This window comes from Aegilops tauschii, chromosome 2 (genome assembly GCF_002575655.3).
Source record: "Aegilops tauschii subsp. strangulata cultivar AL8/78 chromosome 2, Aet v6.0, whole genome shotgun sequence".
Taxonomy (NCBI): Eukaryota; Viridiplantae; Streptophyta; class Magnoliopsida; order Poales; family Poaceae; genus Aegilops; species Aegilops tauschii.
In genome coordinates this window covers 76,844,542-76,866,557 of record NC_053036.3, presented here as the reverse complement: position 1 = coordinate 76,866,557, position 22,016 = coordinate 76,844,542, and the positions used below count along the sequence as shown (strand labels likewise).

The following is a 22,016-nucleotide window of genomic DNA, read 5'->3' as shown; positions in this document are numbered from 1 at the left end:
ATAGATGGAATGGCCACTAATGACGCACCAGACATGTGATGCGCCATTGCTATGTAGCAGTGGCGCACCATGTGCTGGTGCGTCATTAGTGTGAAATACACTAATGGCGCACCAGACACACGGTGCGCCATTAGTAACAAATTTTATTTTTTTTTATTTTGCCAGACATACTAATGACGCACCAGGACATAGTGCGCCATTACTAGTTGTAACTAGTAATGGCGCACCAGCAACATAGTGCGTCACTACAATATTTTTTTATTTTTTACTTTTTTGCAAAACTACTAATGGCGCACCAGGGGCAGTGCGCCATTACTAGTTTAAGCTAGTAATGGCGCACTGCTCCCCCGTGCGCCATTAGTGTATATTTCATGGACACTTGATCTCGATCCCCTCCATCTCGATCGCTATCCCACCTCACCAGATCCGGCCCCCCTCGCCGCCGAGCACCCCCTGCACCCTCTACCCCGCTCCACCGGGCGCCGCCGCCGACCCCCCGCACCCTCCCCCGCTCCACCGCCGCCGACGACCCACCGCACCCTAGCCCCCCTGCTCCACCGCCGCCGGCGACCCACCGCACCCTCCCCGGCCCGCTCCACCGCCGCCGACGACCCCCCGCACCCTCCCCCACTCCACCGCCGCCGACGACCCACCGCACCCTAGCTCCCCTGCTCCACAGCCGCCGACGACCCAGCGCACCCTCCCGGCCCGCTCCACCGCCGCCGACGACCCCTCGCACCCTCCCCGGCCCGCTCCACCGCCGCCGACGACCCCCCGCACCCTAGCTCCCCTGCTCCACCGCCGCCGACGACCCACCGCACCCTTCCCGGCCCGCTCCACCGCTGCCGACGCCCCCCCGCACCCTCCCCGGCCCGCTCCACCGCCGCCGACGACCCCCCGGCCCGCACCCTCCCCGGCCCGCTCCACCGCCGCCGACGACCACCCGCACCCTAGCTCCCCTGCTCCACCGCCGCCGACGACCCACCGCACCCTCCCCGGCCCGCTCCACCGCCGCCGCCGACCCCCCGCACCCTCCCCGGCCCGCTCCACCGCCGCCGACGACCCCCGCACCCTCCCCGGCCCGCTCCACCGTCACAAATTATTACTGTTTTTGTAAAAAATTGTTACTGTTTCATATTCATATTCATTTTCTAAAAAATTTATTAGATGCAACAAAAACAAAATTACTTATGGCGCACCTATGGCTGGTGCGCCATTGCTACATAAATTTTTTTTACTAATGGCGCACCCGTCGTGGGTGCGCCATTGCTATGTAAGAAAAACATTCTAATGGCGCACCGCTTCGGGGTGCGCCATTAGTAAGTTTCCCCCCTTAGCTAATTCCTCCCCTCTCCCTCGCCAGTCCACCCGCGCGCTCACCTGACCCACGACGCCGCCGCCCCGACCCCCGTCGGACTCCACCCCCGTCGCCCCCGCGCCCCCGTGCCCCCCACCACTGCAGCTCCCCCGCGCCGCCGCCCCCGCGCCCTCCACAACTGCAGCTCCCCCGTGCCGCCCCGCGAAGCACGTGGCCGCCGGCCTCCCCACGACCAACCGAGGCGCCCAGGAGGACCGCCGCCGTCTTCCTCTTCGACTACGAGGACCCGGACGAGCTCGGACGCCCTCGAGCCATCCCTTCGATGCCGCCGCCGCCGCCGACCCCAACCCCGACCCCGACCCCTCCGGCGACCGGCCGCGCCCGCCCAGGTACCTCTCCTCCTTCCTCCTTCCTCCTTGTCCAGCGCCCGCCGCCCCGACAGCATCTCCAGCAGCACCTCTGAGCAATTTGCTCCACTTGTTCATGCAAGCTAGTAAAACTGTTGTTCTTCTTGCTCCTGTGATGGATTTTCTGAACCTTACATTCGTTCCTGCACTAGTACTTCTTCTGCTCTGTTTAAAACTGCTCTTCTCTTTTTGTATTAGTCTCAGATAAGCAAGCATGATGCAATTATGATTTGGGCAACCGCAGATAAGTAGTAGGAGTAACTATGTTTGTAAATCAAAATTGCTTCACTCCTCGTGATAATCTGCAGATTCAAGTTGTGGCAAAAAAATGTTCTGTCTATTTACAGTGTGGAGTATACAGTTATTACAGTGTCAATGTTGATGATTTACAGTGTGGAGTAGTCATATTTTTCTTTGAAATCTAAGTGCAATTTCTCTGTCTTGTTGCTAACTGAATTTACAGTACTAAGTGGTCTCTAAATTCTGCAGTATTTATGTTCATGACTTTACTGAACTATGTTGTCTTTTCTAACAGTGCCTTGATTTAAATAGTTATATTTTAGCTTCATGGTTCTGTGTAATTTGTGCCTTGATTTTCTGTCATCTCTGAATTTTGCTGTTCCTGTGCTTGCTACTCCTTAATTCACACATGTACAGGAGGTACAAGAGGTTAAATTGAATCTAACCCTCCAATGTTATATGTTTTGAACTCCTTCCTGAAATCCCTTCTATTATTTTTATCCCAAACAAGTACCCAGGTTTATAAAGATCTAGTGAGCATTGCCAGTGTTGGGGAGGGAGTGATCTGAATTGGTTTATGTGACTCATCCTCATTAACTTTTCTCTCTAACCTTTTTTACAGTACAAATAAATTGTTCCTTCTTCTGTATTTGACCACTGTTTATTGTGGTTTTGATTTTGTTACAGTGTTCTCAAGTATAACAACATAGTGGGATCATTTGTCAACATAGTGGGATCATTTTGCAGATTCCAGCAAACAACATAGTGGGATCATTTGTCAAGGCCAGCATCGGAGTGCTAATTTACAGGTATAAATAGATAAAAGATTCAGAGTGTAGCTCTTTGTGCTCCCTGCATCCTTTTTCTGAGCTGTTTGTGCTCCCTGCATCTTTCAGCTCTCATTTTCAGTGGAGTTGTTGAATTATATGCTCTTATTGGACATGTTTTACGTGTTGATCCATCAATTGCTAGTTTGCTGGGTTTTGTCTGCGACCATCGTGTCGTGATGATTTTGCAGGTACCCCGAGAGGCCCTTGAGTTTGCCGGAATGTCGATTAGCTTCCGTTCCGGCAAATTCAGGTACTCCATATGTCCTATTTTCAGCAAAGGTCATGCTGAAATTTTCCGTGAATTTTAGCATGACTTTGCTAAAAATAGGACATATGGGGCACTTCCGACTAATGCATGGGCCGTGGTATCTTAGTACTTAATTAAGTAGGATCAACTGCCTCTTGTGTTATTCATATAGAAGTGTGATATCTACTCATAGTTATTACTAATGTCAGTTGCTCATCATCGATAAACCCTAATCTGGTAGGATGACCTACTAAAAAAGCCCATACCACATATTCTATTTGGATGGGCATGTTTTCACCACACTGTGGATTATCTTATTGGACCCAACAGAGATGATGTAGTTTTGAATTATGAACATAGGAAATGTCGTCATCGGACGACGAAAGTCTCCCGGGGGAGTGCGACTGGTGCCACGACGGTCGAGGTCTATGCGACAGGCCTCACCTGGACGATGATCGGCGCTTCAGCATTAAGCTCGAGGAGACCTTCGAAGTTGAAACGGTACGCAACGACGACAAGTGTTTTTTGCATAATTAAGCATGACTTCAACTATTTCAACGTGTAATTTCATCTTTTACAATTCGAGTATAGTTTATCCCATGCCATGCAAGACGCTATGTCTTGGAGAGGATGGATTTTGAAGATCATGAAAATTTTGAAACAAAGAAAATTCACCTAAGGACACATCATGATGTGGATTTTGAAGTAAATCTATATAATGCTGAGAGCGTAACCCATTTTGGTTGCAAAAATTGGGAAGCATTTTGCAAGATGTATGGTTTTGATGAGGGTATGCTTGTCACCATGGATCTTGGTGATCCTGGCATCGACCAAGACAATATGGACATTTGGGTCCTTGTTGATACGCCTCCAGTTCTACCGCTATGTGAGTTTCTCAAACATAGTTAATTATTAACTAATCTATATTGTTTATTTCAAAATAGTTGACAACTTATTTCCATTGACAGCTTATTTTGATTGTTCAAAAAATGTGCGAAAAATGGTAGACAAAACCCACTACACCGATGGCTCCGAGTTAACTTATCAGGAGAAAAATCATCTGGTCGGATTTTGTACTGATCTTGAGAATTACAATATCTACAATCAAACTCCTCAACATTATGGTCAATACGTGCCACTAGTGCACGTGTTGAACTACGGTAACTACCATGGAGATACCCTGGTAAGATTTTTTACTATTACGACATCCGTGCATCTTTTGCATACTTCTAAAACTAGTACATCATTGCTAACTATGAAGTTATTACTATGTTTTTCAACAGAGAATCCCAGAGGATTGTGTGCCTCATTTGATGTATCAGAATGGCAGCCTTCAGGTTTTGAACTTATATCCAGGTCATCCTACAAATCTCAACTGTCCATACCGGATTTCTAGAAGAAGTGGAGACATGCTAATCAGAGAATGGAAAAAATGTATGGACAGTCGTAAGGAGGTTCTTGGAAGCAAAAGGAAGCGCCGCGCAAGAATTGGAGACAGGATAATCTCCATTCTCCATAATGGAGAGTCAGGGTCTATATTGTTTTATGCTATTTTACCTTAAATAGGGTATTTTAGGTCCTGCCTAATACTGATGATCATGTGCTAAGAACAATTAAGTAGGGTTGGTTCGATGACTATCAGGATGATGATCGTATGACTTGTTATTAATAACGAGTAGAAGTTGTATGATGATGATTAGTAGGACTTGTTAGGATTAGTATTAATTTCGACAAACTCGCTACTCGCGGTCTCGAGACTTGTAATGTTCTATCTTTGTTTGGTCTTTTGATTTCGGAGACTAATATGATGAATTGTATTCGGAGACTAATCTTCTATTGTATTCGATGAATCTGCTGTTGCTGTGTGGTGCTGTTTATATTCTGTCCAATAATATATTTTGTAATCTGTGCAAATATCAGAATAGAAAAAAAATCCCTAATATACATACTAATGGCGCATCACCCAAACGTGCGCCATTAGTATGCCAAAGGATATTAATGGCGCATCACCCAGCAGTGCGCCATTAGTATGGCAAAGCACATGCCCACTGGAGGCATACTAATGGCGCACCGGGGCCTATACTAATGGCGCACTGCCCGGTGCGCCATTAGAGTACCAGATACTAATGGCGCACCAGCGGTGCGCCATTAGTAAAAATTACTAGTGGCGTGATGCTAGTGGCGCACCAGTAGTGCGCCATTAGTAGGCAAAACTGGTGCGCCACTAGTAAGCCTTTTTCTAGTAGTGCTACCAGTCCGGCGCACTCCTCAACCAGGACGCCTGCCGGGTATGAGGCCGCCGCAGCCACCTGCCACCAAACCATCTTCAGAGCTGTACTGTTGCATCAACCTTGCACGGTCTAGCTACCGTCGACGCCACCACGACGCCAGACAGCTCCACCGCTCTGCGCTCGTCCATCCCGAGGCGGACACTCTGAAAGATCTGTCGTGCGTAGCACCTGCCGACTAGGCATGACTCAGCGTAGCACCTGTCGGCCAGGCATGACTTGACATCTCTTACCAGACGCATCTGACGCGGTTAGAACGCCGCTCCTCCTGCCAACCTCCACACCATTGCCGCTGCTGGAGCTGACACACGAAGCCCTTCACCCATAGCAACTCCCCCGAACGCCCAAGCCTCCCAAGACGGCGCCTCCATGGAGGTTACGACGCAAAGGGCACCGCCGCCGTCCAAACCAAGACGGATTTTGGACTTTCGTCCGGGAACGGGACGGAGGTGGATAGGAGGGACCTCGACTTCGCCATCAAGATGGGTAACGACGTCAAAGCCGTCGCCGATGCCGGGCCGAGCTAGCCGGCCAAAGTTTCCTCCGGTCCTCTTCCTGTACCACCAATCTCCATCTGCTTTGGATCTGGCAGCAGCCAAGACCCGAAAACTCCAGAGAGGGAAGCACCATAAGGCTCAACACCTCCGGCGTAGATCCATCCAGGCGCCGGATCAAAAAAGACCCGACCTGGTCAGCGACGAAAGCCACCATCCTGCGCCGGCTGGCGGCGATCAGGCACCGGATCCAGAAGGATCGGACCCGAGACCGACGGCGCACGCGACCACCAGATCCAGCGGCCGCCCCACGCCGCGAGCACGAACCCCAACCGCCGGCGCGCGGCGCACGTCGCGGCCAGGATCCATCTGCAGCGCCGCCGCACCCCGCAAAAGTACGGCGCCTCCTCTCGAACGGCCGTCCCGCGCCAGCCCATTCGGGGGAAGGAAAAAGGAGCCCCGCCGCCGCCCCTGCCGGCCTGGCTTCGCCCGGCGGCGCTGCTGGCAGCGGCGAGGATGGAGGAGATGCGGGGGAGTCCGGGCGCCGGCGGCTAGGGTTTCCCCCTGGTCGCCCGCGGGGGCGACCCGAGGGGTACGAGAGCGGATCTTGGAATTTGCCTTGCCCATCTTCACACCTTCATTGTTCCATCAGATAAGCTGCAGAAAACTAGAACTTGAATGCGGTGTGTAGATGTCTATCAATATTAAGCACACTAAATTATAAATTTGTATGTACTGATCTATGTACAGTAGTGGTAGTATACCAACATGGCAAGGCTCACTACGATGCCGCTGCAACTAGACCAGGGAGAGGTATTTTTTAGATCAAGAGTGGGGACGGACAACAATTGCACCTCAGCATATGAAGCTTAATTCTTCTTGGTCCGCATGACAGCCTAATTTGGATGGCTGAGTGCCTCAAAGGTGCAAATTCGATGTACATGGTGGCCAGCTCAAAACTAGCCACTGAATTGCAGAACACCCGGTGGTAAAAGATGGCCTAATCAGTACGAACCATCTTGAGCTCACAAGCCCCATATATTCTCATGAATTACACTATGATGACCAGTGAACAGAGGAAAGCATGGCAATGTGTAAGCAATTACTATTGCTTTCTTCTAATACGTGGAATTGATCATTTTATTATCATTACTTTGATGAGTGCGGTGGTGAGTGCGGCGAGGGGGCGGGGGGTTTGTGGGAAATGGGGATTAGCGACGGGCACGGGATGGGGTTTTCCGGCGAGCTCTTCCGTTGCGGGTTCTGTTCTGACCCGTTTCCTCTAGCGGGTTCGGGTTCTAACTTTGATGAGTGCGGTGGTGAGTGCCCGAATGGTAGAATTCAAGTTATTTGTTTTGAACTTTGATGGAGTAGGGCGTATATCTTATTTTTTAAAAAGGTGTATATTAGTGTGTTTGCTGTAATATTCATCCGCCTGGAATTTCGCAGGTTCAGTCAAAGGGCAGGCATTGGGCGACCAAAGGGGGTAGGAACACCACTTATTTTTAGTTCTCACAAAAGGAGAAAAAAGAATAGTGTGATCCTTTTTCTTTTTTAGCAAAATAGAATAGTGTGATCCTTGACCATAACAATAACATGTTTTGCAATCCTGGTGATATTTTATTTCTCAAATTTGCTTAGTTATCATTATGTTCTTTCACGCCTTGGCAATGGCATGCCAGACAAAGAAGAAATTCTACAGGTTCTCAAAGGAACGAAGAATAATGCTTCTTCGGTACCGGATGGCCTTAATGTGGCTTTCTATCTCTCAGCTTGGAAATTGATTGATAATGTTGTAACCAAGTTGGTCCGAGGTTTCTATTTCCTCTGATCCAAAATATGGATCAGAGGGAGTATATTAGTCGCCCTCGGATAAAATAACATATATTACATTGATTCCGAAAAAAAGATAATGCCAAAACTCTTCAGGAGTTTAGACTCATTAGCATTTGTAATGTATGTAGTTTATAAAATTGTCATCAAAACTTTGGCTAATAGACTTAAGAATCTCCTCCCTGATTACATATATACATGAATGATGAATCTTAGCAAAGCTTTTATTCAAGGTAGGAGACTTGCCAATAATATTATTGTTGCCCAGGAAAACGCTCACTCATTTCAGCTACCTCCCTGGAAACACAAAGCCTTAATGCTTCAATAGATCTTGCTAAAGTCTTTGATAGGATATAGAGTGGAGCTTCATCAGGAGGGTGTTGCTACGTAAAGGGTTGCATGGTCATTTTGCGCATCTGATATTTGAATGCAAATCCTCTGCGACCTTTGTCGTTAACATTAATAGTCAGTTGTTCGACAACTTTAGGGGGTCTCGAGGTATCCGACAAGGTTGTCTTTGTCTCCGTATCTTTTTATTCTCGCTGCCAACAAATTGTCGCTTTCCATGCAGGAGACTTTAAATGTCAATCATTTCAGTGGCATTCAGCTGGGCCCCTATTGTCCCCCTATCCACTCATTGATGTTCGCCGATGATCTGATTGTTTGTGGTAAGGCAAATAACAATGATGCTAATCCTATTGCTCGCATAATTAATCAGTTCAGTTTTGTCTTGGGTCAAACCCCTAACTGGAATAAATATGTCATCTTATTTAGTACACACACGGATAATACCGTTAGGAATTTAATTTAAAATATTTTTCCTGCTCCAAATATGGACCTTAGTACTATTCACCTTGGTTACCATCTCATTCCCCCGAGTAGGAATAGAGCTGCAACCTACAGCTTTATTATTAACAAGTTTAAACCTAAACCACATGCAGGTAGACTCATCCTCATTAAATAAGTTTTTGCTTCTTTGCATGTTTACTACATGTCAACTATTCTCTTGAGCAAATGTAGCGTAGTAAAACTTACTTCAATTGTAAGAGAATTTTGGTGGGCTGAAATCTAGAAAGTGAGTCCAATCCTGTTTCCTTTAGAGCTTGGGAGGACATTTTTAAACCTACGCATGAGGTGGGGGGAGGTATTAGAGATTTGTCCCTTATGAATATATCTTTGGTGACTATGGCTGCTTGGAGAATTATCGATAACCCTTCCTCCTTGATTGCCAACACCCTTAGAGCCATATTTTTCTATAGTTCTTCTATTTGGAAACCTAACTCTTGTGCTCCCAAGTCTACTTTTTAGGCCTCTATTATTAAAATTCTTCCTCTTATGCTCAAATCTTGTCAACTTCCAATTGTTAATGGCAACACTTGCATATGGACTAGTCCTTGGTGCAAATGATGGGGAAATATTCATGGTCATTTAAGCCTAATTTGGAGGGAGCTATCCTAGCATATTAGCGATCTTTGAAAACCCAATTCCAAACTTTGGGATGAAGATAAGCTCCTTGCTGGCTCTTACTCCAAATCTTCCCCAAGTACAAATTTGCCTAACTGCCTACAGGTTTATCATCCTATGTTGATGCGGCATTCAATCCTGTTGTGGCAGCAGACAAAGCTTCTCTTGGAGTATTTCTAAGGAATGAGCTTACTGGTCATTCAATTTTCATACAAGCGGCATCCATGAATGTGCATCCGGTTTTGCAGATTACTTCTTGCGGCAGCAATTGCCAAGGCTTTGAATTGGAGCTTGGTTTCCTTCTTCTATTGCAAGACACTAGTTGAAGTTGTTGAAGCCAAGAATTTACTTAAACACCCAGGACATTGGAGGTTCAGACCATTCTTGCAGATTTCTTCAACCTCACTTTTAGCCTCGGCTCTTGCAGGATCAAGCACATTCCTAGGCTCAAAATTCTCCTAGCTCATTCTCTAGCCAAAAAGGCTTACTTGCGTGGATCTTCCTGTAGTTGCACCTTCTTATGCAACAAAGCCTCTAGATGTAATTCCAAAATGGCTTTTGAAGCCATCTCCTTTCCTATGGGGAAACTTCTTTCTTTACACTATTTAGGTTGCTAAATAATGAAGTTTAGCCCTCTTTGAGGGCTTCTGTTGCCAAAAAAAGGGTTGAATTCTGGAGAAGAAGCGGAGCACGAAGTACGGGAGGTCGCGACACGGCTGGATGGGACGGTGATGGGGACGTCGGGTGCCGGTGCATGCGTCAAAGAGGGTTTGCGGTGCAGGTGGGTGGTTTTTTCTTTTTTTGCTCTCATTGCCGCTAGGATTAGATAGCATCAGAGCTCGAGCCAAGGACACAACTACAGCCGCAGCATCTCCGATGAGGGCTCACCATGACCTCAATGGAGGCGAAGACAGCGGCTTCGCAGCCAAAGGGGAGGAAAGGCATTGACTGGTTCAGGTTTGGGGATTTTACGGTTTCAGCTCGAGGTAGAAAATGAACCGAAGCCATTGGACTCTGGATGATTCTAATGAAATCTTCTAAAAAAAATCAATCGCCTGACTGTTAGTCGGCCCCATATATTAGCTTCTGAAAGTTTCAAACTGGAGCATAGAAGCAAAGATCGCCTGTCGCGGGAAAAAAAAGGTTTGACAAATGGGCAACCGTGCATTTTGGAGACCAGGGTCGAACTATTATGACTGCACAATTAGGTCAGGGTGGACGACACGGTCCGGTCCCGCGGTCCGGCTCGTGGCCCGCTCGGCTCGGGCCGGCTCGGTCCTGGCCCGCTGAAAAAATCGGCCGGTCCGAGCTCAGGAATCCAGCCCGACAAAACTTCAGTCCGGTCCGGGCTTTAACCGAGCGGACCGAAGAACGTGGCGGGGGCATGGCGAGAGTGTGGCGGGGGTGCCGGGGGTGTGGCGGGGTCGTGGCGAGGGTGTGGCGGCCCAGGCACGGCGGGGGCTGAAGAAACTGTCGCCGTTCATGTCCGCCGCCGCGGGGGCCGTCGTCCGCGCGGCCACTGGACTCGCTGGCCCCGGGAAATATGTCCACTGGATGCGCCCCACTCGGATCTATCGTATGCACCAACGAACACGACATGGGAGGTCCTGCATCGCCGCATCGGGCATCGTCTTTTTCATCTCCGTCCACCGGCCGTCGTGCCAAATTCGTCGCCGATGAGCTCGCTCTGGTGATCTTCTTGGCTCCTCTATCTCCCTCTGGAACTTCCAAAGCTGCCTGACATCTCCACGACAAGCCCCGCTGCCTCCAGCGCCCTCCCCGCGTCGCCATGCTCCGGCGCGTGCTCTGTGGTGAACTCCGGCCGGTCCAAACGAGCCGCTCGGTCCGGCTCGGGCTTCGTCCCTGCCGGTCCGGTCCCTGGAAACAGGACCGTGACCCTGCTCGGTCCGGTCCGATCCGGTCCGGACCGCCGACGGCCGGTCCAAAGGACGGCTCGGTCAGGGACCGGACCGGCCCGGACCGTGTCCACCCTGACAATTAGGTAGATTTTGATAAATAAAAAAGCGGCCAATAAGAAAGTAATTGTTGTCCAAAGCAAGTGACAGTTCTGATTGATCCTACCCTCCTGTTGGGGATTACACAATTTCGAAAAACAAGGTTCAAAATACAGCAGCAGTCCAAAGTGTACTGAAAAAATGATTATATGGACCACAGTCCATCATGCATGTATGAGAATTGCCTTCATCGTTTGTTGACAAATGGAAACTTGGGACAACTATGTAAAATTGCCAGTCATATGTAATCCATAACAATGTTGATTGCAAACTGGCGATACAGTAAAACTGAGAATACCATAAACAAGGCGGATTTGTCAGTGGTGACTGGTGAGAAGATCCTACGTTGTCCTCACGTCGATGCTCCTAGGCAGAAATTTCAGACAGACTCCTAGGCAGAAATTTCAGACAGACGAGAAATGTTGAACAACCTTTATAGCTAAGAGATGTTGATGGGCCATTGACTTGCAAAGAAATAGTAGTCACCCAGCATAAGTGCAAACATGGCAAATTCTACACGCCTAGAAAAGCATTCTCCTCCGGGAGGGTGTTATTTATACCCCTCGTTAATTATCTGGTCTCGTACTCCCGACCTCCCAGCAGCAAGTAAACACTAGAACACTACGATGTCGAATTACAGGAGCTCGTAACACGTGGAGTATACAATACTAGCGGTGGACCAATCTACAGTCATGTCTACAGATAACTATAACCCAGAACTCATCAGCGGCCATAAACTTCAGCAAAGAGTCAGCTCTTGTAATTTGCCTTGCCCATCTTCACACCTTCCATTCAGTGTTATGTCTGTTAATAAAGAAAACCAACGTTCAATTAGATTAGCAGCAGAAAACTATAACTTGAATGGGGTTGTGTAGGTGTCTATTGATATTAAGCACCAAACATTATAAACTTGTATGCAGTGATATATGTACAGTATAGTAGTAGTAGTAGTAGTAGTAGTAGTAGTAGTAGTAGTACACTGACATGGCAAGGTTCACTACAATGCCGCTGCAACTAGAGCAGGTAGAGGTATTTTTAGATCAAGAGTGGGAACGGAGAACAATTGCGACTCAGCATATAAAGCGTAATACTTCTTGGTCCGCATGACAGCCTAATCTGGAAAGGCTGAGTGCTTCAAAGGTGCAAATTCAATGTAAATGGTAGCTAGCTCAAACTAGCCACTGAATTGCACACAATGGCCTAATCGGTGGTTATTCCACATATGGGAACCATCTTGAGCTCATAAGCCCCGCATATTCTCATGAACTACATTATGAGGACCACTGGACAGAGCAAAGCAGGGCAATCCACACTCCACGGGGCACGAAAGAATGGTATGCATAGGAAACTAGTTGGCGAAATTACTTTTCGGGGATAGGTAGCAGAATAAGAAAAATTCAATGGAACTAATGGCATCATGTAGCTTGTCTGAATGAAATATATTTTTCATTATGCAATCATCCCCACAACAGTATTCTTCTTCAAGTTTTTTGCACAAGAAGCACCAATAAAATTAGAAATAAACATATGAAACTATCGACAATATTTCTTGAAAAATGCTTTTGCCAAGTGAATCACTTTTTAGGAATAGCTGAAGGGACACCGAAACCCCATGAAAGGGGAGAATATTTCACTACAACGTCAGCATGTGTCCTCCAAAGGCACTTCTACAGAAATGACATGGAGTAACACCACATGCAAGTAGCAAGTAGCTACAGGTTAAGGGAAGTGTCGACTACTCTACATATCACAATCATGCTACCATAGTTTAGCGACTTGAATAGTTGAATATATATTCTGTTTGCTATCTTCACTAAAACAAAGCACTAAGTTTATCCGTAACATATAAAACAAGGCGGATAAATAACAACATAATGCAATTAAGTAGAAGATGCCCGACGACAACCCAGCTCTTTGAAATCTGGGACCTACCACTTATGGTGGATTTCGATGAATAAATTGCTGCCCAATCACAATAACCCCAGGAATGACTGGACATGAACAACACATACTAGGTTTTCACTGGTGATCTATCAGTAGGCATCTGATTGGTCAATTGACAACTTGAACCAAAGAAGATCAGTACTAAATGTAAATATCTAATATCATTTGATGATCAGTTCACAACAAAGGCACACAGTAGAACTGCGGCACTTGGCCACTCAGCATAACTGAAGATTGAGGCTAACCCCAATGTTTGTCATCAATGCAAATATGCAACTACCAGAAGGAATAGGAAAACCCTCATTGGTTTAAGATATTACAATACTCCATGTTAACAAACAGCAATCAAGGTTCCTACAGCCAACAAAAATGATTGCAAATTCACAACATTGGGAACTGTTTTGTTATTAGGAGACCAATAATGTGCACAAGATATACACATTAACTGAAAATAATATGGCTTCTGGATATAGGGAAAGGTATATACCTCAACAGTCTGCAATGTGAGTCATGTTTTTCTTTGACATCTGGTCCTCCCTCCAGTTACTCAGTACTACAGCTGGAATGACCACAAAGCAAGGTATCGCACTGGAGCCAAATATCCCCACATCCACCATCACAGAACCAATCTTTTTCGACATCATGCATTGCACCAGAGAACCGGCTAAAATTAGCAGGATGAAGGGCGTAGACGCGAACGTTCCAAGGACTGCAGTGCGGGGAGGAACGCCCCTAATCAACTCCTGGTTGAAAGCTCCATGGCCTCTCTGAGGGGGGCAGCAAATTCAGCAAAACCACAACGAGGGGCCTGAGTATGGAATGGGTCGAAAATTGAACGATGCAGATGAACTCACATGAAACACTATACCACATCCCATTCCTATCCCCATCAGGACAACTTGATTAGAACAGTAGACATGTGAATTTTGTTTGTGTATTAGTGCAGAGCAGCCACTAAGCTTGCTGCCTATCTACTGCCGCAATTCAATCGAAGGAAATGTTATTTCGACGATACCTTCTGGAACTCTGAACCGGATCCAGATACAGCTGCAACCACGTAGAGCAGGAACTGGCCGCACAGCATCACGGCGCCAAGCGCTTGCAGGACAAGGAAGCTGGCCTTGAGAGCCCCGCCTGTGAGCGCCTGGAGAAACACGGCGGGGGCGGAGCCCTCGTCCCAGGCTCGGCTCCCCACGACCCTGGCAGCCGCGGCCGCGGAGATGACCCACAGAGCCGCGAAGCCCAGGTAGGGGAGCGCTTCGGCCGCGGCCGAGCGCCAGCATCAGGGCGAGGACGACGCGCGCGAGCGCGAGCACCACGACGACGATCTGCGCCGGCACCGGCGGCGGCGAGGGCTTCACGGCGGCCATCGGGATGGGAAGCCCTAGCTAGCTCCTCGAAGCTTCGACGGGGGCGGAATGCCGGAGTGGTTGGGGTTGGCGCAGCGAGGGGAAATGGGGATTAGCGAGGAACAGGGGAGGGGGTTTTGCGGACAGCTGTCCCTCTTGCGGGTTCTGTTCTAACCCATTTTCACTAGTAGTGGATTCGGGTTCCAAACGGGTATGCCGAAATGGTGAGCGCCCGATTCGGTCCTGCCCCAGCTCATAATTACCCTGCTCGCTCACTCTCTCTATAATTGCAATAGGGATTCCGAAATTAAAGTTGAAACTTTTAGGGAAAATGTTAGTATTCGAATTGTTAGCCCATAGACTGTCAAATAATTTAGTCCAAACAACATATTGAATATTGGTGAATGCATATTGGTTTATAGTGTTGAAAATTAGATGATAAAAAGTTTGTCGCCAGCGAGAAAAGGGTTTTTCAAGTTGACAACACCGATTTTTTTAGACAGGTCAAATTATTATGAGGCTGCATATCAAAACTGTTGTGCGAAAAAATGACAACTATGGTTGATTTTACTGTTAGTTGGGAACTTCTAATTGGAGGGCGCCCTACAACATATTTGGTCTAATCTACCTACCCTCTTCGTGGGATAACACAGTTTTAAGAAATAAATTCACATTAGTGTTATAGTTTGACATAATTTATACAAAAAAAAGTGTTAGGAATGCATATTGGACAATTGCATTCACGTGTTACCATCGTATGGAAAAAAAGAAAAAGCCTGGAAAAACCACATAACAATGCCTATAGGCCATGTTTGAGCACCACCCACAATAAGCCATGTTCAAGTACTTCTAGGCTCTAATTTGGGTACGTTCTTTCAATGCAAGCAATCCAAAGAATAATAGAGAACTGCTTGACACCATGAATCGAAGGCAACATAAAAAAAAACTTACACAGGTAGACCCTTCAACTTAAACATATCTGTAGGAATAGATTCATGATCACCATCGCTTAAGATATGAGCTCCGCCTACCAAATATCAAATGACAAAAAAATGAACATACTCATACCCTGCAAATCCGTAGATCGTTAACATCTGTGATCGCTACAAACATAATATTCTACAGTAACTGCCACATGGTGCTCTTGCGAAGAAATGGTAGTCATCGAACATAACAATACCAACATGGCAAATTCTATATGCCTACAAAAGCATTGTCCTCTTGGAGGGTGGTATACCCCTCACCGTCTGGCCATGTATTCCAGGCTTCCCAGCAGCAGCAGGTAAAAAACTTCAACGCCACAATGTCGAATTACGTGAGCTCCTAACACATGGAGTACTCAATATTAGCAGTGGATCAATCTATAGTCGTGAATACATGTAACTAACTAAATAAAATCCAGTACTTATACGCGGCCATAAACTTCAGCAAAAAGTCAGCTCTTGTATTTGTCTTGTCCATCTTAATACCATCCGTTCAGGGTTACGTCTGTCAATAAAAAAACCAAAAATCAATTAGATTAGCAGCATATACAAGTACTTGAATGAGGATATGGAGATGTCTCAATATTAAGCAACCAATGTTATGAACATGTATGTATTGATATATGTAGAGTAGTATTATGCTGCCAATATGTCAAGGGTCACAGCCACTACCATGCCACTGCAACTACTAGACCAGCGAGAGGGATTTTGAAGATGAAGAGTAGGGTGGGAAGGGCTGTGTGGAACCTCAGACCTGATGGAGAATACAACGATTGAAACTCAACATATATAGAGCGTAATTCTTGCTCCGTATAACAGCCTAATTGGGAAAAGCTGGCCTCAAAGGTGCAAATTCAATGTACAAGGTAGCTAGCTCAAAATGGACTCTGAATTTCAGCACAATCGATGGTAAAAGATGGCCTAATCAGTAATTATCCCATATATGGAGACCATCTTGAGATCACTAACCCCATATATTCACATGCATTAGACTATGAGACTGGTGGGCAGAACAAAGCATGACAATCCACTCTCCACAGGGCACAAAAGAATGGTATAAACAATCATTATGGAATCGACTCCCCGACAGTGGTATTCTTCAGTTTTATTGCTCAAGAAACACCAATATAATGGACGCAGTTGTTCCAGTCTCGAGCACACGTGAGCTCATTATCTGGGCTGCTCGTTCGATCTTTGGGATTCGGTGCATTAAATTCCTGTGCCCTGTTGGAGTTAGCCCATAATTAAGTAAAACCCGAAATACAGGAGAGACATATGGGCTACATGGGCCAGGACATGTGATGGGAAGAAGTCACTGTGAGGCACGGGATACTCGAGCCGTGGCTCGGGATGTCAATTCCGTTGTGATCCGTGGATCAGAAAACATGCTTTACGTCATCTGGCTCTGCTTAGTAGTAAATGCTGTATGGAAGTCTGGTTGCACTTGTCTTCCACCTCGAGCTAATAGGTTTTCTCCATTCTCCTCTGCGATCTGCTGTGCGGCGGAGTTGTTGCTCGAGAAATACTCAAACGGCGCAAGGAAATGTAGTTCTTGTTACAGCCGATTAACAGGTGCTGATTTAGGCATGTGAAATCCATTGATTTACGGAGCCGTTTCTATGCAATCTTTCGCATCATACAAGATTTGGTGGAGCAGGACCACGGGGTGGAGGTTAACGACAAAGACGTCGCCAAGGAGCCACTACACTACCCTGTGGTGCAGCCAACCGGAGATCTCCTGACGCCCATGGATGCAGTGAATGCGGATGACCAGATCTGTACAGCAGAGGTGCCTGCCCAAGGAGCGGAGCAGCCACAAGGATTTGTGCATTGTATTGATCAGATTGACCCAAAAACTCAGGTATGAGCTGTATTAGCATGTTGCGGACTGCGCTGAAGGGGGATTTCCGTATGGCACTTGTAGTTACCATGGTTGTGCTGTGAAATTTTCAGTATGGTTAGTGCTACAGTGGTAGAATTGCAGTGTTCGGATGCTGGATTTCAGATTCATAGATACATTACAACCATTGGCAGCTGGTGTAGCTATATTTCAGATTCAGAGAGATATATTAACGGGGGAGTGTTACGCCCTGAATGTTAAGTTACATGTCCTGCAAATGGCATTGTTTTTGGTAGCTATTGTAGTATGAAATAATGGTATAACCTATGCCACAAGACAAACACGGTGTTGAATGTCAATTGGAAAAAAATTGCAGCAAAAAAAGGAACGAATAGGAGACAAAATTTAGTTGTGGCAGGAATGATTTGTGTGCTCCGGTACCATGGTAGAGAGATAGTTTGTAATCAGTTAAACGATGTGATCACTAGATTCTAGGTAGTATGCTAGTTTGAGAATTTTCTCATGAGCGCTCTTCCATGCAGGGTGAGGATCAGGGCTGCTGAACCAGGGAGGACACTGTGTCCTGGCCGCATCAGTGCATTAGAGAAAGCAATCTATGGTTTTGCAGAGAGCCCAGGCGAGAATGTGATAGTGCCCACATTAGGGATAAGTTTTGATTCCCTGGACCGTAGCTCATGACGTCTGTTGCTTTCCTGATCCATGGATCAGCAAACACACTTTCCGTTCAATGGGGGGCAGAGATGGAGTAAATGGGAGAATGGTTGGTAGGTGCTCAAAAAACAAAGTGATAATGGTTGGTAGTTGGGATCGTATCCTGCCTTCGGCGGCTGCATTTTTCGAGTACCAATTGCGGGCGCGTTGTGGATTAGGTTCAGGCTGCAGGCGAAGAGGAACGCTAACACCGAAGGTGAACATGGAGTTCCTGATGCAACCGATTCAAAGGTTACTCACTTAATCTTTTTGGGCATGCTGTATATTTGGCTGTGCTTATCGGTCCTAGTACCAATCCACCCCTAACTCATATGGTTGTGCAGAGTGACGGTGCTGGAGGAGGTGAACAACAAGGAGACTCTGATGGAGCCACTGCATTATCTAGGTGTCGCTGCGGTGGGCGTCCATCAACCGCTGCGGATGCCGGCATTAAGCATCAAGAGTCAGATATGTGCGCCGGGCGCCGTGATGAATGCTGGAAGGCAAGAATCCCCACAAGCGTCCGAGCAATCGATAGACGAGATAAACCTGCAGCTCCTGGGTGGACGGAAAGGTATGCCGATTGACAGGATCGAATTGCAGAAAATGGACGTTGTTAACCTGAATCAGCTAGATGTTCCTATCTTATTTGCAGGGACTGGTGGTAATAACGATGAGGCCAATGGTGATACATATTCAGCTAATGAGTCCGACAATAGATTAGCAAGGCTGTTGCCATCAGCTAAGAGGAAAGAGATGGGGATGGCAACAACAAGCAGGGATAGGGCGCCGTATGAAGGTTTAAGTAAACGTATCAGGTTCTGCAAAATATGTCAATGGCAAGTCCACAGGAGGACAACCTGCCTGGACCAAGGTGATGTGCCGGAACAGCCTTGCAAGACGGCTCGCTGCAGTTACTGCGACATGGAGGGTCGTCGAAGGAACAATTGCACAAGAGCTGCGGAACTTAGACTGCATGATAGCTCTTAAACACTGTAGATGAGATTGAACAGGTCCGAATGAGTTTGCCTAACAAACTGTTGTGTATCTGTATGTGCTGATGAAAATGTTGTCTCTGTGATCATGTCTTCAGAACTATGATGTACTTGTTGTTATTTAGTGAAACCATGTTTAAGGCCATGTGTCCGCTGTGAGGGGATATACGTTTTCTGAATGATAGTATCAATAACTCTGCTCCAGTTCATCGAACTATATTTGTAGAAAAATGATTTTGCTGATTCTTTGAGCAACTCGTTGTTGTTATATACTCCCTCCATTCCACAATGTAGTGCGCCCGCGCTTCCCGAGATCTAAGTTTGACCATAAATTTAACCAACGAGACCGACTGCGGCGGGAGCAAAAATTATACCACTGAATACAAATTCGTTGATCTATCCGTCCATACTATGAGCTTGTTCCTTTATCTGGAATTCCGTAAATGTGAAATTTGGCACTGCAATTGCTTGCTGTATGGTGTAAAATATTTCATGCTGTTGGCACTGAAAGCAAGCTTGTTGACAAATGTAGCCATTTGCCAGGTTCTATGCTAACAGGTCCAATACAGAGCAAGTTTGGAATTTGGACAACAAAGGCGGGAGCCTTCAGCGAGGTGTGTGCGCAAGAAGGTGGTTCAGAGGCCGCACTGAAGGCATAGTTTGTATAGCAGTCATCTACACAACAGTGTAGTGGGGGCAAGATCAAAGTTCAGAGGAAGGAGAGGTTCAGTGCATGTGCATGGCTCCTTCGGAGTTCTCTGATGCCTCTTCTTCGATTACGGAGTCCGAGTGATACTCAGTTGTTGACGATGGATTAACATATGTAAGTTAATAGGTAAACAAGTTGACAGTATTAGCTTTATGCGCATGTACTGGTTTTCTATTGCATAACTGAAGATGTCATGACGGTGCACCATGGGGTTGCGTCCGACTCTTCGGTGAATCAAGCTATAGGATCCGATTCGTTGGAGTGGAAGGGGGCTGTGGAGTTTGATCAATGACGGAGGTGAACACCTTATAGAAAGAGATAAGACGGGAATGGGAAAAGTAAGCAGGTCTAGCTGTGCAGGTGTCATAAATAGGACCCCGTGGACAGACGTCGTTGGGAACAGAATAATTATGCAGACGGCTCATATCGTCAAAACATGTCAGAGCCGGGAATCTAGTCGACAAACAGCATCACTCCTGGTGATTGTCAGATGTGGGCACAACACCACATGCAAGTATGAATGCACTTCGACATGTGTGAATGCACTTCGATAAAAATGTCATGGCACAACACCACATGCAAGTATATATTAGCTGCGAATTAAATGAAGATCTGTTCTATAATAATACCATCATAGTTTACTGGAATAATCAAATCAAATTTCTATTTGCTATCTTGACTAAAATAAAACAATAAATTTTATGAAACAGATAAACAGGCAGATAAAATAAGACAACAAATTTATATGTAACAGATAAACAGGCAGATAAATAACTAGTGCAATTAAATAAGAGATACCCCAGAACCCAGCCCTTCGAAATTTGAGGCCTACCACTTACGGTGGGTTTTGAATGATAAATTCAAAGCTTCCCGGTCATAATAATCATGGCAACGACTGAACATGGACAATGCATACTAGGTTTCCGCTGATGATATATCCGTATGGATCTGAGTGGTCAAATGGCAACTTGTTTTACCAAAGAAATCAATGTTAAATGCAAATACTTTTAGGAAAGCTAACATCGATCATTCGGTCAACAAGCCGAGTAACCAAACTTTCTTGTAGGTCTAACTGGGATGAACGACAAAATGGCTTGGTATAAAGTTATCAACACCAAGAGTGTTATTCGGTTACATGTATAAATGATCGCGACACAAATAAAAAACAAGTTATCAGGATTCATGAAACTAGAAACAGCATGGTCATAGAAAACATATAATGTGGCACCAATAGGTGGACAGAGAAGATGGCAGGTATATACCTCAACAACATAACCACATAATCCTCTACTTCATCCTCCATTGCCTCAGTATCATAGTTGTTAAGGTGACCAAACATGTTGCACCAGCACCCATTAACCCCAAATCCCTCACTGTTGAACCAATCCGTTCCCTCTGGGATCCTTCCACACCCAGCAGACCCACCACCTTATCATAATCAATTGCGAGCAGAATGAAGGCCCCCGGAACAAGGATCCCCATCAAGTCCTTGAGCATCGTCAAAAAAGAAAAATCAGTACGAGATCATATTATATGCTCTGAAGCTAGACAGGCGCAGAGGCGTTTACATATAAGGGCAGCCGCTTTTGATTTTGTATATTTTTTTTTGCCGGTAGCCGCTTTTGAATTCAGGAAAACAATGGATCTCACTTCCTAATTTCGAATTGGCAACTTTATTTAAACCGCGGAAATGTAACATCGGTCGGTTATTTAATTATTTTCGAAGCAAATCGGGTCATACGTATTCAAAGGAGCAAGGGGAGTTCTTCCGGGATACCTTGTTGGCGTCGGTGGTGGTGTACGGGGAGCGCGAGGAGCGCGCGCCGGCGAGGAACCAGGCAACGGGGCCGAGCAACATAAGGAAGCAAATGGAGACCCAGGACGCCGCCCAGAGCGCGGGGGGAACCTCGACCTGACCCAGGGTAAGGCGCGCGATGAGACCAAGGCGAGGGACCCCGCGCAGAGTACCCACAACAGCCCGCAATTGAGGAAGATGAGCGCGTCGACGCTGGCGAGGAACAAACGCCTGCGCGCCGACGCCGGCATCTCCGGCTCGCCGACGGTCATGGGGGGCGGAACCCTAGGCGCAGGCGGCGGTGGGTGGGTGGTGTGGAGTGGGTTTAGCGGGAGGGTGGACGAAGACGGCGACGGGGGACGCTTTGTGGGTTTCGGCCTCCGGGAAGTGAAGTGGTCGATCGGGTCCCAAACGGGTCGGTAGGGCAACCCTCAAACCGCCCGATACGTTTTAACTGTGAAACCATCCAACGTAGAGATAAAATTTGGTAGGTTGTGAGAGTCGATGGCGGCCTCCGGCACCCCAAACCCACTAAATCTGCCCTTCCGGCTCTA

At 46.8% G+C, this 22,016-nt stretch overlaps 1 protein-coding gene and 1 long non-coding RNA gene across 4 annotated transcripts; both read right to left on the bottom strand.

Moving 5' to 3' along the window:
- Positions 1-11,265: 11,265 nt before the first annotated feature.
- Positions 11,266-14,547, bottom strand: LOC120973518 (uncharacterized). Of its 3 annotated transcripts, XM_040399253.2 has the most exons (4): positions 14,096-14,547; positions 13,935-13,960; positions 13,568-13,847; positions 11,266-11,940 (listed from the first exon to the last, which is right to left on the bottom strand). In XM_040399253.2, exons 1-3 carry the CDS (start codon positions 14,448-14,450, stop codon positions 13,569-13,571), a joined length of 660 nt encoding a protein of 219 aa, XP_040255187.1. In that variant the 5' UTR covers positions 14,451-14,547; the 3' UTR covers positions 11,266-11,940; position 13,568. The 3 variants fall into 3 exon arrangements, 1 of the variants encoding a protein (XP_040255187.1); XR_006669437.1 differs by lacking the exon at positions 13,935-13,960 and having other exon boundaries at positions 13,568-13,888; XR_006669436.1 differs by lacking the exon at positions 13,935-13,960.
- An 818-nt stretch (positions 14,548-15,365) lies between these two features.
- On the bottom strand, positions 15,366-21,808 carry LOC120974958 (uncharacterized). Its single transcript, XR_005770596.3, has 4 exons — positions 21,445-21,808; positions 20,930-21,155; positions 15,835-15,917; positions 15,366-15,752 (listed from the first exon to the last, which is right to left on the bottom strand). It is a non-coding gene; the product is annotated as an uncharacterized lncRNA (long non-coding RNA).
- Positions 21,809-22,016: the final 208 nt, after the last annotated feature.

Excerpts from the sequence above, each read along its gene's own strand:
- LOC120973518 (XM_040399253.2), bottom strand. The coding sequence starts at position 14,450 with ATGGCCGCCGTGAAGCCCTCGCCGCCGCCGGTGCCGGCGCAGATCGTC. Across the intron at positions 13,961-14,095 it reads CCGGTTCAGAGTTCCAGAAG|GAATGGGATGTGGTATAGTG; the intron begins GTATCGTCGAAA and ends TGATGGGGATAG. Across the intron at positions 13,848-13,934 it reads GATGTGGTATAGTGTTTCAT|AGAGGCCATGGAGCTTTCAA; the intron begins GTGAGTTCATCT and ends TGCCCCCCTCAG.